The sequence below is a fragment of the Xyrauchen texanus genome, chromosome 21 (genome assembly GCF_025860055.1).
Source record: "Xyrauchen texanus isolate HMW12.3.18 chromosome 21, RBS_HiC_50CHRs, whole genome shotgun sequence".
Classification (NCBI taxonomy): domain Eukaryota; kingdom Metazoa; phylum Chordata; class Actinopteri; order Cypriniformes; family Catostomidae; genus Xyrauchen; species Xyrauchen texanus.
Window position 1 is genome coordinate 4055497 of NC_068296.1, and position 18192 is coordinate 4073688.

The window sequence follows — 18192 nt, forward strand, 5'->3', positions numbered from 1 at the left end:
CCACCTCTTTCTCTTGCCTCAAAGTATCTCTTGCTTTCCCATAATACACTCAAAGTTGTTTATCTGTGTAATAAGTAACACCATGACTCACCAACAAACCCAAACAGATTCGGACAACAAAGGGATCAGAGAGTTTGAAGCACGTTAAACACATTGAAGCACGCAGCGGCACACCCAGAAAAACATTTCCTGTTCCATAATTTGATCAAAGCCTCGTTGAGTTTTGTAAACTTTTTAGGTTTTAAAATAAGCCTGCTTATGTAAGTGCATGAGTACATTGGGTATGTTTGGTGCTCTTTAATTGCATTTAAATGGTTATTTATTTGTAATTTGTCCATTATTGATACAAATGAAATTACAATGTTTTTATAGGCATTGTTTTATTTATCGTTGTCCATTTTTGTTGCCAAAGCAATATCACTTTTTAGATCCTATCAGTGACGTGACACATTTTTTTTTATAAAAAACTTTTACATTTTGAGCCCAATTTAACCAAGTAAATAATTTAACATCTATGCAAGAATTTGCAATTGTGGGATAGTTTTGATAGTGTTGAAAAACACTTTTCACATTTGATACAATATGGACTTTGCTGCCCTCTGCTGGTCTTTATGATGAAATATTTAGAAGAGGCAACAACAAACCAACCGTGTCAAACTTTACAACTCAACAACAAACTTTATGAAATACTTTTGTTTTCAATGATGAAGTCATCTGAAGCCTAATGTATATTTTGCAAATGCACGTCAATTAGAGAGGGAGATCTGAATTTGTGATGAGTCTGAAAAGTTTGTGTAATGAGTCCATTATAGGTTTAAAAGGTTTGATCACTTTAATATATCCGTACACTTAAATCAGAGAGAGGGAGAGAATGTATGTTTCAGTAGTTATAAAAGTCTCACCCATACAGGTGCACAGTACATTAGACGCTGATTCTTGTAAATGATCCACTGATCACTGGAAGTATACCTGCAACAGGAAAAATCATCGAATGTCACAGGTGGGCTTTTATCTTTATGATATTTCTTCATCATTTCATAGGCTCTAAAGCAAATATGGTGACTCTAAACAATGTTTCAATCATTTTATAATGGAATTGTCTTCATTTATTGATACATAAATATTAAACATTTCAGATGTACCTTAAAGACTTTAAGATCAATACTGAAATTCAGTGTTTATTTAAATATTTGCATGTCATCTTTTGATATTAACCAGTTACATTTTATTAGTAGCAATTAACCAATGAATTAAAAAAAGATGAAATACAGAGAATTATTGGAGATACATTTTAACATGTAGCTTAAATGCAACTCCGCTGTAGTTTACACAAACACACACATAGAGATGTACATATATACATTTCCATTATTTGTCAGTTCTATATTATCTTAATCCTATCAAATTATATGAATTGATTATTTTTATTTATGGCAATTTACTGATTAGTATAGATTAATCTCAGTATAAAGTACAGAAATGTAAATTTTTGCAGCTCTTATACATTTTTATTCTATTTAGTATTTACCTATATATATATATATATACACACACCGATCAGCCACAACATTAAAACCACCTGCCTAATATTGAGTAGGTTCACCTCGTGCCACCAAAACAGCGCCAACCCGCATCTCAGAATAGCATTGAGATGATGTTCTTCTCACCACAATTGTACAGAGTGGTTATCTGAGTTACTGTAGACTTTGTCAGTTCAAACCAGTCTGGCCATTCTCAGTTGACCTCTCACACCAACAAGGTGCTTCCATCCACAGAACTGCCGCTCACGGGATGTTTTTATTTTTTGGCACCATTCGGAGTAAATTCTAGAGACTGTTGTGTGTGAAAATCCCAGAAATACTCAAACCAGCCCGTCTGGCACCAACAATCATCCATGAGATTAACTAATCAGCTAATCATGTGGCTGCAGTGCATAAAATCATGCATATACGGGTCAGGAGCTTCAGTTAATGTTCACATCAACCATCAGAATGGGGAAACAAATGATCTCAGTGATTTGGACCATGGATGATTGTTGGTGCCAGACGGGCTGATTTGAGTATTTCTGGGATTTTCACACACAACAGTTTCTAGAATTTACTCATGTGCCAAAAACTAAAAACATCCCGTGAGTGGCAGTTCTGTGGATGAAGCACCTTGTTGGTGTGAGAGGTCAACAGAGAATGGCCAGACTGGTTTGAACAGACAAAGTCTACAGTAACTCAGATAACCACTCTGTACAATTGTGATGAGAAGAATATCATGGAGCTGTTTTGGTGGCACGAGGGGGACCTACTCAATATTAGGTAGGTGGTTTTAATGTTGTGGCTGATATGTGTAATATATATATATATATATATGTAGACATTACCGGTCAAAAATGAAACACACTCATTCTTTATTATAATTTTTAATATTAAAATCCCAAATAAGTCAAAACTGTGTTATATTTTAGCATCTTCAAATTAGTCACACTTTGCCTAGAATTTGCAGAAATTAACTCTTGACATTTTCTCAAGCAGCTTCTCGAGGTGTCACCCTGGGATGCTTTTTAAACAGTATTGAAGGAGTTCCCCTCTATGTTGTGCACGGATTGGCTGCTTTTCTTTATTATTTGCTCGTACACGTACATACTGCATATATAAAATATGACAAGGTTTTTTATTTATATAGTATACATATCTATTTATATTTGTTCTATATATCGATTTATATTAATAATTTTTTTGTTAATATAAATTCAATACTTAAAATAAATAGAAAAGATTTAAAGGAATACAAATGTAGAAGTTACAAATGAAGGTTAATCTTTAACATTACTGTACTTTGCAAAGGATTTCCTTTGCTGTATATTTATGGCTCTGCATTAAAACAATCACTCACGTCATGCATGACCTCCATCACGGCAGCTCCGTGTGCAAACACACCACTTCAGTCACACATAAAGCTCAAACACATTACGCTGTTTCTCATTTGCAATGTGTTTCAGCTTTAGAGCAACGAGACCCAGCTTTAATTTCATCCCTGGAGACTCCAAATGACCCGGTTGTGGACATTGACCATGGGATTGACCACTGACCGCTACATTAACTTCAAGGGTCTCAGGTGGGACTATGATGATCAATGGAGATTAACGATTTCTTGCAGTCTCTGCTGGATTCTGTACTTTTCATACTGTATTTGCACCGATCGTTGGCTATATTAAGGCTTTGAATAAGGTCAGCAATGAACAGCTTGATTATCAGTGTCTCTGTCCCAATGGCTAGAGGTAACTGCTTGTTTTCATTGCATTTTCGTTTCTTGGGCTGTATAGACTGTTTTAACTCTACAAAACTGCACAGGATTTATATGAAGTCAAAATTAAATTCATTTTTGTTGAAAGCCTCCTTTGGATGACCTGATTGCACAGCTGTGTTCCCGTTTTGGAAGCTGCATTTGCATGAAACGTGCTGTAAGCACAAGAAGACCAAAAGGCTTAATGTAAAACAAGTGTGTTTAAATGTCCAGCTATGGCTGAAAATCCTGATGACCCCCTGGTATTGTTGGAGATTCTCGAGGTATTGGGTGCATGTCATGGGAGCGTGTCCTATGCGGACATTTGCGTGTATCTCAGTGGACGATTCAGCCTGCAAACACTTCTTGATCTGCGCAGTCTTCTGTATTCCAGTGCATGTAAAGACCCGTGTTTCCCTTCCACCCTTTTCCAAGAGCACCTTCACCCACCCTGCAGTAACCAGCTCTCAGCTGCCGCTGATGTAGTTTCCCTATTCAATCTCCTCATGCACACAAGCGTGGCTCCTACATATGCACAGAATGTGCAGACACTGACACCCTTTCAGGTCTGTGGGAAGGGATTTCTGCGTTATGAATGGCCAGCCGCCCTGCCCATCGCAGGGGGAGGGACCACCGCTGAGGAGTGTAAATATGAGAACCTCCCTTGTCAAGTGATCAGTCTTAACACGGGCGCTTCAAACGCACAGGCTCACCCTCATTCCTCCATGCACAACCAAGAGAGCATGCAGAATACACATTCTGTGGCTCCATTCAGTGAAAAGGTGAATCCAGAGGCAGCTAAGACGCCGAAGGCCAATCAGGAGGCTCGTATTGTTCGTTCCTGCTCTCAGAAGAGGAGTGCCTTTAAAGACGGTTTTCGAAACTTAGTGCCACTCATCTCAATGGAAGCCAATGGCCAATCACAGCAAAGCCCAGATGGACCGAGAGAGGATGGTGAGGATCTACTTTCGATTACTCAAAAGAACCCCTATCCAGATACTCCAACATATACAGATGATGACCACACATGCAGCCTAGCATCACATATGGAATGTCTGCATGATGATTCACACATCTATGCAACTCTAGAGCCAATGACGGTCACTCATGAAGTCAACGTGCATTATGTTGATGCTCCAAACCCATACAGTCCTGGACAGACTCAATGGCATCAGACCAAACACGAGAGTTTGGACGAGCTACAAACGTCCACCTACTTCGGGCCTCCAGTCGACCATCACAAGCTGCAGACCCCGGCCCTACAAGTCAAGAGCCACAGTTTGGATATCGACAGCAGGACTGCGGATGAAAGACCGGAACAAGAAAATGCCGTGCTGCAAAAACCTCGATCGGAACGATCTGTTTTAGAAAGGTCTGGATTAAGAAAGCCAGGATCTGTGAAACTTAGCTTTGATGGCTCAAGCTTTGACATTCCTGGTTTTGATCCTCGCATTGTCAGCTCGATGCGGGACACCTTTAAGCGTCTGAGCAGCATAAGTTTGGACGCCTGGTGTGATTGGTCACCGAGCGCTGACGGTGTGGCCAGCGTGGGCACCCAAACGGAACAGGCAGATCGCGTGCTTTGCGAAGCCTCATGCTTAGCGAAAAACTCTCAATTGACAACCCTGACATCGCAGAGGACGACATCAGCGCTATCTTTCGTTTCCTAGATGACATTAGCATGTGTGGCTCCATGGCAGTGCTGCCAGGAGAAGGGGGCGGGGCCCAAGAGGGGGGCGGGGCTGGGCTGCCAGAAAGGCGGGAACGTTTAGGGAAGTTGCGGAAGTTGTTTCACTCTTTGGAGGCACCTGAAGAGGGTGTGCGATGGGGCGTCAGCCGCCTGCTCCAACGGGTCACAGAAATGGAGCAAAGGCTAGAACCAATCACAGAGCTGCGTGAGCAACTGGCACTTGTGCTGTCCACATTGGACCGACTGGAACAAAGGGAGCAAATCGCTTGCCCACACTTACATCAAATGCACATAGAACAACAGCCACCAGCACGACCCAACATACAGCAGCAGGGCTCCCCGAGGATCAATCCAGGGGTGGAGGGTGCCATTGAGGCAGCAGCCAAACGTAGACGTCTGTTTGTACGCAGGGCCTCAAGAAGCCACACAGAAAGTGGCAGTTCAGAGGCACACAGAGAATGGAGCATCAGCTTCACTAAGGAGCCACACATACAGCCTGTTAAGGTAACAAGACTCAATTTTTTAGTGAGTAAAACTCAGAATGTGTTTCTAGTTCAAAATGACATAAAAGGATGGAGTAGGTCACATACGTGTAGATCACAAGGGTGGCTTGGTCATAGTATAAATCTTGTTTTTGCTCCTCAGTCAGATCAGCTGGGTGGAGTGTATAAAAGAGACTACCCCATACCACAGGAAGTGATGGGCTTCCACCTCATGCCGACCGAGGACCAAAAAGCTCAGCGACGCACCTCTGTCCAGAGCACTAGCCAAAATCTAGTCGACCGTCCCAAAGTGACCTGGAGCCAATCAGATTTAACACCCCTGGAACTTCAGGTAACACCTAGAGATGCATTGAAAACTTGGTCATCTTGTGAATCTTTGTATGTAGGGAAGACTGGGGCAATAATAAAAAGAATTACGTTTTCCTTAGTAGCTCCAAAAAACAGACAACAAAAAATCTGCCTGCCATCTTTTGTGGGGGGTGTTTCGATTATTGGGGTAACCCCCCATACCCCCCAGAATCTATGCCCCTGCTTACCCGGTGTCTGTGTATGGTTTGCAGGCCCCTGAGTCTTTGGAGTTTTGGACGGACGAGATTTACACGCCAGCCTCCGACACACTCCTGCGGCGTTCACAGTCATATCCACGGTGCAACAGGAACCAAGCATACCGCATCGCAGCCCTGAGTATCACTGCCACTATCATCCTTATCCTCATAATTGTCATTCCAGTCAGCACTATGTAATGTACATAGTCACATGACACACAATCACACTTACACATTTGCGGCACCATCTAAGGCCCAAAACATACTACACACAATTAAATGAACGTGAACGCTTCTTGCTACCCGAGTTCAATTTCGTGCATCATTGCGTTACGAAATGTGGCAGACCACAATCCATAATGCAACGCAAGTACAGGTTGCATTCTCAGTGTTGCCACAAGGGACACTATAGTGGATATTTGCATAAACTGTCTTCACTAGGGATGGGCAATATCACTTATTTTCTTTTCGATCTGATAACAAGTACTAAATTGGTCTTATTTTTTCAGAACATAGTTCAGATTCTAAGCTTTCAAACGATAACTCATATGGCTGACATATGTATTGTATTTTCCCCCTTTTTTCCCCCAATTTGTAATGCCAAATTACCAATTGGGCTTTTAAGTCCTCGTAGGACTTAGGTAGTGACTTGCCTTGAATGCGTTGCCACGGAGACATAGCGCATGTGGAGGCTTCACGCCATCCACCGCGGCATCCACGCCCAACTCACCACTCGCCACTCGCCCACCATAGTCATAGTGACCACGAGGAGGTTACCCCATGTGACTCTACCCTCCCTAGCAATCACGCCAATTTGGTTGCTTAGGAGACCTGGCTGGAGTCACTCAGCATGCCCTGGGATTCGAACTAGCAAACTCCAGGGGTGATAGCCAGGGTCTTTACCACTGAGCTACCAAGGCCCCCTTGTATCATGTATATACATAGCGCACCCTTTTGGACCCATTGGCAAGTCCGTAGAGTTGAAAAGCTTCAAAAAATGTTGAATCGCTACTTTTTTAGGAGAGGATCGATATTCAATACAACATCAGGACCGGAAGTATTGATACTTTTGGATTGATACACACCCATCCCTAGATTTTCATTACAGTCCAACTACTCTCCAGGCAAATCAACATTTTGAAAAGAATGTCGCTGAGTTGGTCAAACTGCATGTTGACATGTTTATATAGTGCTGCCAGGATAGTTTGTTTCTGCAAAAGTAACACGAGCGCAAACATTAACCATGTTCAACTGGTCAGCGTGCTTGCAATTCATTGGCCAGGCGTTCGCGTTTGCATACTTGTGAAAAGCATGTTTCTGGCCTTACTCCTGAGGCTACTTTGAATGGTACAATGCTGTGTTTATAATATAATAATATAAAGATTTTTATTAAAGCATGCTTTCCTAATGACTCAGAATCAACAAGCATGGCACACCGCCCCAATGCAAAATGCATGCAAAAAATATGTTTCTTTTTAAAAATGTTTCCTTAAACTTTCCACTGGCCTTATTTGGGTTTTCCCTACAGAACTTTTAGTTAGAACGTTGTTGTTGTTTTGAAGGCTCTAATTCAAAGTTAAAATTATGATTCAGCTGTTTATGCATTCAGGAGGTTCCGGTATACCCTCTGTGTTGACGGATATCTGGGAGTTCCCATTAGTCTAATGTAATTCTGCTGAAATCTGAAACGTACAATCACTCACTCACTCACACACGCACACACACGCACACACAGATGCACGCTCACTCACTCACTCACTCACCCTCATTTTTCAATGCATTTAAATTTGAGGAAAGACCATTTTAAAAGGCAAATTGACATGCAACCACCAATTTACTCACTCTATGTGTCCCTTGGATATGGGGGAAATGCTGAAGAATGAGTGATATGAATCTGTCACACTTTTGTCTTCATAACTGGCCTGCATTTGCATTGGATCATTACAACATCCATAATAGTGTGACAAATGCAACATCCTCACTGGCTCTCCTCACAAAAGCTTTAAAGAAAAAGAAAATTACCCTCCAGAGATCCAGAATGGATGGATGGTTGTCGATCGATACGGCACACATTTTCAGTTTGCTGAACAACAGCATTAAACTTTTAATGGGCTGTGATGGTTCAGAGTGAGTGAGGGACGGGTGAGACAGAGAGAAAAGGGAGTGTTTGCCATTCATTATGGAGCATGAAGCTTTCTGAGTCCCAGTTCTATCCGCTGCAACTGATTAATGAGCAAAGCCTCCGATTTGCTGAGGTTCCGATAGGAATATATCTGGCTTTAACTCCAGCCAATAATAACGTATCTGTCATTTTTAGTGGTGCTGGCTAAGGAAAGCATCTCTAACATTAGTATTGTTCATATTTAGGGTTTGCTTAACCTTTAGGCTGAAGTGTGAACTTTCTACGCCTCTAAAGTCCAAACGGAACTGCAGAAATGATTGTTTTCAAACAGGTTTGCCGAGCACTCGCCCCATTGGCCAGCAAACAAATAGTCCCGCCCCAAACTCACACCAGTGATTGAGCCAGTCTTGTCATGTCCAGTGTTGGCTTAACAAAGTAACAAAGTAATTAGTTACTGTAATCTAATTACTTTTAGGCCCAAAAGTAGTGTAACACATCACTTGTTAAGTCATTCTTGTAATCAGATTACAGTTACTGACTTAAAAGTAATTACTTTTAAATACATTACTTTTTTATATGATTTACGTGTAATACAATTAAAATGTGTATTCATATACACATATTCATATGTGCGTCCGTTTGCATTTCTGTGACCGTGTAAAGGTGTGTGACAATGAACAAGGAGAAAATTAACATTATTTTAAATTTAGAAAACCAAAAAACATTTGTAAAGAGAGTTTTAGAAAGTAACTTAAAAATAAAGTTACTAGTAATGTGATTACTTTTACAAACACGTAATCGTATTACTTTCCGTAACTTACTCAACACTGGTCGTGCCGAGCTGAATGGGATGATCATACAGTGGTGGTGGTGTAGTGGTCTAAAGCACATAACTGGTAATCTGGTAATCAGAAGGACACTGGTTCGAGCCCCACAGCCACCCCCATTGTGTCCTTGAGCAAGACACTTAACTCCAGGTTGCTCTGGGGATTGTCCCTGTAATAAGTGCTCTGTAAGTCGCTTTGGATAAAAGCTTCTGCCAAATGCATAAATGTAAATGTAAATGTAATTCAAGTGTGATTCGATTTTCCTCTAGCGTTAAGGCCTGTTTACACCAAGTCTGTTTTTTCGGTGTGATTGTTCGTTACGGGAACAATGCATTCCTATGGCGCTAATCGTCCGCCGACAATCCGAAGGTTTTTTTTAAGGCGAGTGGTCCGATTTTTATTTCTTCGGACTGCGATGAAACTGACTGGCCAATGAGATAAGACTAGCAAACTTCAGCATTGGACGTGCAGCTGATACCCCCGAAAATGATGTACTTTAAAATAAATACAGTGTAGTTGCAGTTTATGAACCCTTTGTAATGCAAACAAAAAAACGGTCTGTTTTTGAAAGTCTGCTTATGTTTTTTTGTCTTAATGTACATTATTTAAAATGTATATCAGTGTGCCTGTTATATTCTCATGGCATTAAAAATACCAGCGAGGTTTGGGAATTCGTTGACACTAAGCTCAAAGTAAAATCCCATAAAAAGATTTGTTACTTGCAATATTTTACTGTATACAAACGAATTGCAGAACCGCACTGCTATTTTTATTGCAAGGGTAATATAACAATGTATTGCAATGACAATGAAAAGACAGCGAGCCAGTGTTTTCTTTTATATTTATATTATATTTCTATATTATTTGTAATATATGCATCCTATTTTATACTATAGCCTTCTGTTATTCTTAATGTACTTTATTCCACGTGTATTTATATCACTGGACCTCATTTACAACTAAAAATAAAACTAGCATTTGGCGCCACTCTGTGGACATTTCAACATAGACATCCGGAAAACATGACCATACTGTATATGTTCAACAACACTTCCAGCTTCAGCCACTAGAGGGCAGTGATTCGAATTTCTGGAAGGACAAACCGATTTCAGCAGCTACATTTTCGACCTACAGTCACCGAATTCACAGTGCAGTCTCGTTGTTATCCCCACTGTGGTGCTATCAAAACGTACTGTATTTACATTTACATTTATGCATTTGGCAGACGCTTTTATCCAAAGCGACTTACAGAGCCCTTATTACAGGGACAATCCCCCCGGAGCAACCTGGAGTTAAGTGCCTTGCTCAAGGACACAATGATGGTGGCTGTGGGGCTCGAACCAGTGTCCTACTGATTACCAGATTACCAGTTATGTGCTTTAGCCCACTACACCACCACCACTCCGAATTGATGCAAAACAGTCTCACGGGGGTTCGTTATGAACAAGCTTGTCAGTAATTCGGTTAAATGGGGTTGATTTCATGCTACATGAACTTTCGGAAGTAACATGTCGATTTACTTTGTGGCTTGTTTAAAGTTGGTTCTGCATATTAAGATAGGATGTGAGAAAGTATATTACCCTAAAAATATATACTCCACCTTTAAGGAGGCAGTGTTGGAAAAGTGTTGTCTTTTGAGTTCTGCTTGTTCTGTAGAAACGGCCAGTTGTACTGTAAGCCTATGAATTTAGTCTTTGCTATAATTTCCACTTTATAGGAATTCTTTTTATTTCTATGATTGTATAAACACGTATATAAATGAATTAAGATTCCTCCATTTTTCAGGGCACTTTTGACAGTGAATGTATATCTTTATCTTTTCTATACTTTCTTCATAAAGCTGGTTTTGTTTAATCAGTGGGACTCGTGTCTTGTGTCTTGTTGTTATCTTCCAAACAATTAAAACTGTTTACAGGTGCACAGGAAGAAGTGATCATGAGAGTGATAGTGGTAATATTTTATTTAAGTGAGTCTGTGTGTTTTTCTGTAACAATATCAGCATTACTTTAGCACACTATAGCTTGCTGCTTTTCCCTTTGGAGTTTTAATATTTCAGAGCAAAGCTCTCATAAACATTTATTATCTATTTATGATCTGTCAGTTCCGTTATTGACATAAAAGCACTTAACCGCACACACACACACACACACACACACACACACACACACACACACACACACACACACACAGCCAGCATGAATTAGGCTTCCTTCTAATGCATTTATCTAAAATCTCCACATGTATACATTTTCTGAAGTGATTTTGTTTGAAATCTAATAATACTGCATGGGAGATTCATTATAGCAGCTCACATATTGAAGCCATTGATACTGGGAAGTGTGACCTAATTTAATTGAATTGTTTTGATTTTTTTCATATCAAAGATGTTATTTAAAGATACAACAGGCTACATAAAAGTCTTCTTGAATCGTGATTGTAAGAGAGTCATTCATAATTAAATTCATGCTAATTGTGACATTTAATTGACGGATTTCTACAAATGTAAACTATTATGCATAAATAAAACTAAGGATTTGTAAAGAATTCTTATTTTGTTTGCAGTATTGAACACATGTACCCATGATGTCATCTACCCGGGGTACCAATGGGATCTTGTTAAGAATAAAGCCAATGATTGAATTATTTTAGTAATGTTTACACAACTATTCTGCAGCCTGTGCATTCGATCAATTAAAATGTTGATCAACAATTAAAAGTCTTCATAAACTCTAACTCTAAATTAATAACTGTAACTCTAAATTAATCTAAAGGCACGCAAGTTGATTTTATTTTTACATGACACCAGTATCACATTTAAATGGTAAAAAAACCTAAGAAACCATTAAAAACGAATTAATTATAAACGAAGAGAAGAAAGTGTCAATCAATTTTTTTAATCTTTACTTTTATATAACAAATGTATTTGATAGATTTTTCTTCTAAAAATGTTTGACCAACAATTAACAACAACAACAAAAAGTTGCACTTGTCACTTTTTTAATTGTAATGGTGTGTCAAATCAAGGAGCACTAAATAAATTAATTTAATTTAAAATTAAAATGTGTAAAATTAATGACAGAAAATGTATTAAATTAATTATATAAATGTAATTAATTAATGATTAAGTCAACTATGTCAATTTAATTTTCACAGTTAGCCTAAGGGGGCGTTCAGCATAATTTTTGTGTTGTTTGCAAACAGTTGTTAAACGCGCTACACGGATGTTTTTGCACATAGAGCTGTTTAGTCGTGACGTCACTCTGTAGGCGAACCTAGAAGGCTAATTCACCCTCTGGAATTGCGAGTAAGAGGTGGCGCGTTCAAACAGTTCTTTCACACTTTCAGAAATCAGATATTTTGCATTTTCTAACTATTTTATAAATATATTTTTGAAGTCATAAAATAATCACTAACACCAGCCCATGGCTACGCCACTGCTCAGAGGTCTTGAGACACCTGCACTGTTCTGCAACTACTTTTTATATATTTATTTATTTATGCGCAATAACATATTGGGTGTGAACAACCTCTTAGTGTTCCGAACAACGAAACAAAAATAAATACATTTAAAAATGCAAAGTTTAAAGGAATATTCCGGGTTCAATACAAGTTTAGCTCAATCGACAACATTTGTCGCAAAATGTTGATTACCACAAAAATGTATTTCAACTCGTTCCTCCCAAAATATTCCTTTTAACAAAACGAAAGATCTCTGGTTTCACCGGACACTTGCGCAGTAGCACATTACCAGAGATCTTCTACACATAAAACAACCACGTTTTTAACAGGAGAGAGCGTACCGTTTAACGAGCTTGTTACGACAGTAACTCGCCGTTTGCGGATACCATACAAACGAATAGGAAGAGCCGTAAACGGACGCCTATTTGTCGCGAAATTGCCCGCGTTCTCTCTTATTAAACATAATATTTCGTAGTACACTCCACACATAGTTCACTACAAAAGTATTTTTTTTGTGTGTAAAACATGTTGAATATTAGTGGATAGGCGGTCAATTAAAATTACATTCTGTTCTGTTTTCTCACAAAAGCAGTTTATTTAGCGTAATGAAGCATCTCCACATACACATCCATTAAAAAACGGCCTCTTGTCTCCTCGCCAGTGTGTCATCATAGAATGTCAATGGGACCGCTGCGTAATGCTATTCTATGCTAACCTTGTAGGCTCCCTATGTAGAAGGGTTCTGACATGATTGTGTTATTGCGTCTCCACGGCAACACTTTAGTTTTCGGTACATTATAAATCATTTGACGCACTTTGCTGTCGAGGTGGCTTTAAATAGGCATCTAAATGGCTCATGTTCGGACCTACAATCCACGCGTGCGTGTTGGTAATTGGAGAGAAGACGTGACTTTAGAAGAGGTTTGCTTGTTTTGACGAACTCGTATTAAACACGTTAAACAGAAGTCATTAAATTATCAGTGTCTTTCTGCAGGATACTCTAAAGGACTTCATTCTTCAAAAAGAGAGAGGTCAACTCACCGTCCAGAAAGAAGGAGTTTTGAGACAAAACATTTTGAAACCAGTAAGAAAAAAGTTATTACACGTGTGTATTTCACTGCATTAACCCTTGAGCGTCAATTTTTAAAAAAAAGTTACTATGCGGACATAAAATGTCCGCATAAAAATATTATATATTAATATTATTTTCCACTTTCACTGACTTAGATTTTTAACCAATATCAGTCCAGATCATAACTACCAAATATTCATTCATTTTCAGGATTTTAACCGTTTGAATGCAAGTTTGTTTACATAATGCCGCTTTTGTTTTTTTACACACGCACGCACGCACACATGCGCATGCGCGCAAAACACTGACATCCATACCAACCCACCCACATAATGTTATCTGCATCATTTATTCAATTGTCCTGCAATGCTCTATAATACAGAAAACAGAGAATAGGGGAAAAGCATGTTTTTGCTCCATAGGCTAAACATGAGGAAAATGGCGCCGTCTGGTGGAAAATATTAAATTTTTAAATTTTGAAGCCAGGGATCCAGAATGAAAGCGTAATATCATAGAATTCCTGATTTGATGCTTTAATGGTACTGGGATCAAAAAGTAACCTGAGTGTAACTATTTTGTGTACACATTGTATTATAGATGTATTAAAGGAACTGAGGTTGAAATATCAAAATTCTAAAATAATCCAAAATAAACACCTTTGGCAAAATGTATGCCATTGTCATTAACACAGCCAAAATGATTGAGAAAAAAGGACAAAACAGAAAAAGGCAAAAATGTGCCGAAGGTCACACAAGGGTTAAATAACAACATCTGTAAACAGAAATCTATCTTCTCAGAACTAATTGAAATTTTTTGATAAATGTTTTTGCAACACAAGATTATTTTTCAGGGGTGTCACTCACATTTACTATGGACATGTTCTACAATGATTTGAAAATATTACTTGTGCTATCTTTTCATTAAATGCCATTTAGTTTGACATTTTGTTATATAATGCAATGACAGTTACTCTTTTTAAAGTATGGCTTAAGCATCCAGATATTATTTGGGGACATTATACTGTAAGACTCATTGTTTTGTTTATTAGGTGAGTTTATCAGTGTCGCATGATGGCTTTTTGCACTTTGGAGACACAGTGATGCTGGTGAACTCCGGAGGTGGAGGTCATGACCTGCGTGGCCCCTGTGCCCTCAGCATCATTGCTGACAGCAGTAATATTGAGTCACATTCAGGTACAAATTCAGTCCTCCATCTTCTTGGGCCCCTCCAAGTCGGTGGAGCCAACAGCATGGATCCTTGTGTTAGAAACGCCTTTGTCATTACAAGGTAAAGATCCATACATGCACTTTAAAACTTACTCATACAGTTGCACATAAATATACTGATCTGCTTTTCACCTGCCGTCTGTGATTCAGCGTTGATGGGACCTCAGATGGAGAGATGGTCAGATATGATCAAAACTTTGCCCTTAGAACTACCGCAGGCTTTTCTGGAGAGGTAAACAATATATATGGTATTTGTATTTATGGTAATTGCTGAGTTTGGATCAGTCTAACCCTCTTTGTCTCCACACAGCTCTACCTTGCCAGTGATTACAGAACTTTTCAGAAATATGCTAAGAAGTCTCGCCTGCAGGAGTTGAGCTTAGTAGACAGCAATGATTTCCTGTGCTGGTGGAGGGTGATTTATTTTGACCCCCTAGAAAGGCTTGAGAATGAGGGTTACCCTGTGCAGGTGAACACACTTTCAAATTGAAAGTTCACCTCAAAGTACATTTACAGGACTCACCCTCATGTTGTTCCAAACCTGTATGACTTTCTTCCGTGGAACACAGAAGGAGATTGAGGCAGGGCGGAGGGAGTGTCCGGGTCGTGATTCCACACACCCGGCCCCCTAATCAGGTTAATCAAGCCTCCGGCCGACCGGAGACTGCAGTGGGACAGAGAGAGAATTTACGGACAGCTGTCCGACACCTGTGTGTGTGTTTGTGTCTTTTTGGTTAAAAGTCTATAATAACTCATTCCATTAATCCCTTTACGCTGGTGCCGAAACGCGGGAAGGAGGAGGGATGCGCCGTAGTAGAGTCCTTGCCACTACCATCCATCCCAATGGAGCAGCCACGGCCATCCGCCGGAGGACGGAGGTTTCGGCACCAATGTAACGAGGGGGTTAAAGGGAAAGGAGGAGGCGAGAACCAGACCAAGCATCAAAGTAATGTTTAATTAAACAAAAAGACACAAACATAAACACATACAGGACAGCTGCCTGTAACTCTCTCTCTCTCACGAACATCCGCCTCCGGTCGCCTTTATCGCCTTCATCTCGTCGGCTTGATTAGCTTGATTAGGAGCAGGGCGTGCGTCATCACAGCCTGGACCCGCCCTCCTCCTTGCCACAATATGTTTCTCAAACATACAACTTTATTGCCCACAGTGACTTACTGTAAGTAATGTTGAATGAATGCTTTGTTTTTGCAGGCGAACAGCAAGGTTTTGATTACCCACTGTAAGACCAATCAGTGTCTGGCTGCTCTGGGCAATCACATCCTGTGGTAATACTGTTTATTATATTTTAAATAGAAAAGCCAAAACCAAATGACTCGCAGAGAACAGTTAAATATTACAGAGATTTTGAATTTAAGCTCCAGGTTTTCTTCAAAAGTCATTGATGTCAACATGACTAAATGTCAATGTCTCAATGTCTTAATGTGCACAAAAAAAAACAATAATTGTTGTAAATTGTATATTTATGTTCTGAGAGAGAGAGAGAGAGATTTATTCAATATTAATATCATATTTAATGATGTATTAACTGTATATAATATTTATTATTTATAAATCAAATGTACAATTTTTTAAAAATTTTCATAAATTGTATATATATATATAGAGAGAGAGAGAGAGAGAGAGAGAGAGAGAGTGAGTGAGTGGGGGAGATTTAATAAATATTCATGTTTATAATATTTAATATTAATGTGTTAATATTATTCAATATATATTATTCATGTTTAGTATTATTTATAATATTCAAAATCAGTATTTAATTATTTATTTGTCATATATATTCTGATGGCAAAAAAGTTTGGAATAATGGTCAGATTTTACTGTTTTGGAAGGAAATTTGTTCTTTAATTCAGCAAAGTGGCGTTCAACTGATCACAAAGTATAGTCAGGACATTACTGATGTAAAAAACAGCACCATCACTATTTGAAAAAAGTCATTTTTGATCAAATCTAGACAGCAGCATCACTCCAACACCTCATCCTTGAGTAATCATGATAAATGTATCATTTGGTGCTAGAAAATCACTTGCCATTATATCAAACACCGTTAAAAGCTATTTGGATCATTAAATGAAGCTTAATGTTGTCTTTGTGTTTTTTTTTTGAGTTGCCACAGTATGCAATAGACTGGCATGTCTTACAGTCAATATGAGGTCATAAATGGCGAAAAAGAAACTGTCAGTCAATCATTGTTTTGAGGAATGAAGGTGATACAATGCTTGAAATGGAAGATTTCATCCAAAGGTGTAACTACAGTCTTCAAAGACAAAGAACAACTGACTCTAACATGGACAGAAAGAGATGTGGAAGACCAGATGTACAACTAAACAAGAGGATAAGTACATCAGAGTCTCTAGTGTGAGAAACAGACGCCTCACATGTCCTCCGCTGACAGCTTCATTGAATTCTACCCGCTCAACACCAGTTTCACGTACAACAGTAAAGAGAAGACTCAGGAGGACTTTTGGGAAGAATTGCAAAGAAAAAGCCACTTTTGAAACAGAAAAACAAAAAGAAAAGGTTTGAGTGGGCAAAGAAACACAGACATTGGACAACAGATAATTGGAAAAGAGTGTTACGGATCTTAAACCCCATTGAGCTTTTGTGGGATCAGCTAGACTGTGAGGTGTGTGAGAAGTGCCCGACAAGACAGACACATCTATGGCAAGTGCTACAGGAAGTGTGGGGTGAAAGGTCATCTGAGTATCTGGACAATCTGACCGCTAGAATAACAAGGATCTGCAAAGCTGTCATTGCTGCACATGAAGGATTTTTTGATGAGAACACTTTGAAGTAGTTTAAGAAGTTCAAATTGTAATAGTAATTTTTCACATTATTAATGTCCTGACTATACATTGTGATCAGTTGAATGCCAGTTTGGTGAATAAAAGTACCAATTTCTTTCCATAAGAGCAAAATCTGTACATTATTACAAACTTTTGGCCCCCAGTGTACATGTTAAATAATTATCATTTAATATATGTATTATTATTTATTATATTTAATAAAAAGTGTTGTTTTAATATTGCACAAACTGCCAAATACACGATCCTTGACATGTTTTATTTATTTGGTTAATTAGGTATTTTATTTTGTGTTTAGGACTCCATTTGGTAAAGAGTATGAACTCACAGCTCACACTTTCTTGGACACCCATAAAGCCGAGCGGGACGTTAACCATTGGCTGTTTGTCACGGGTCATCCTACCAATCAGAATCAAAGCCTACTGCAACTACAACAAAACCCTGTTATAACAGATGAACACAGGGAAGACACAGAGCCAACACAGGAGACAGAAGAACAATAATAGCAATGATAAAGGGAATAATTACTCCAATCTTTTCTATATACAGTGTTTTATTTATTTATAGATTTAGTATTATATTTCTTTATGCTTTATAGTATGCTATTAGCATAGCATCATTCATTCTTCATTTACATTGTTGACCAGTAGTCC

General features: G+C 38.9%; 1 protein-coding gene and 1 pseudogene across 1 annotated transcript; both read left to right on the plus strand.

Annotated features, from left to right (window-relative positions):
• Positions 1 to 3509: 3509 nt before the first annotated feature.
• Positions 3510 to 6209, plus strand: LOC127661264 (major intrinsically disordered Notch2-binding receptor 1-like; annotated as a pseudogene).
• A 6893-nt stretch (positions 6210 to 13102) lies between these two features.
• Positions 13103 to 18052, plus strand: cfap161 (cilia and flagella associated protein 161). The gene is made up of 7 exons (XM_052152970.1): positions 13103 to 13340; positions 13414 to 13503; positions 14540 to 14778; positions 14868 to 14949; positions 15028 to 15186; positions 15930 to 16003; positions 17838 to 18052. The coding sequence occupies exons 1-7, from the start codon at positions 13269 to 13271 to the stop codon at positions 18040 to 18042; spliced, it is 921 nt and encodes a 306-aa protein (XP_052008930.1). The 5' UTR covers positions 13103 to 13268; the 3' UTR covers positions 18043 to 18052.
• The last annotated feature ends 140 nt before the right edge of the window (positions 18053 to 18192 follow it).

Coding starts and splice junctions, on each gene's coding strand:
- cfap161 (XM_052152970.1), top strand. CDS start 13,269: ATGGCTCATGTTCGGACCTACAATCCACGCGTGCGTGTTGGTAATTGG. Junction 13,341..13,413: donor AAGACGTGACTTTAGAAGAG/GTTTGCTTGTTT, acceptor GTCTTTCTGCAG/GATACTCTAAAGGACTTCAT. Junction 14,950..15,027: donor CCGCAGGCTTTTCTGGAGAG/GTAAACAATATA, acceptor GTCTCCACACAG/CTCTACCTTGCCAGTGATTA.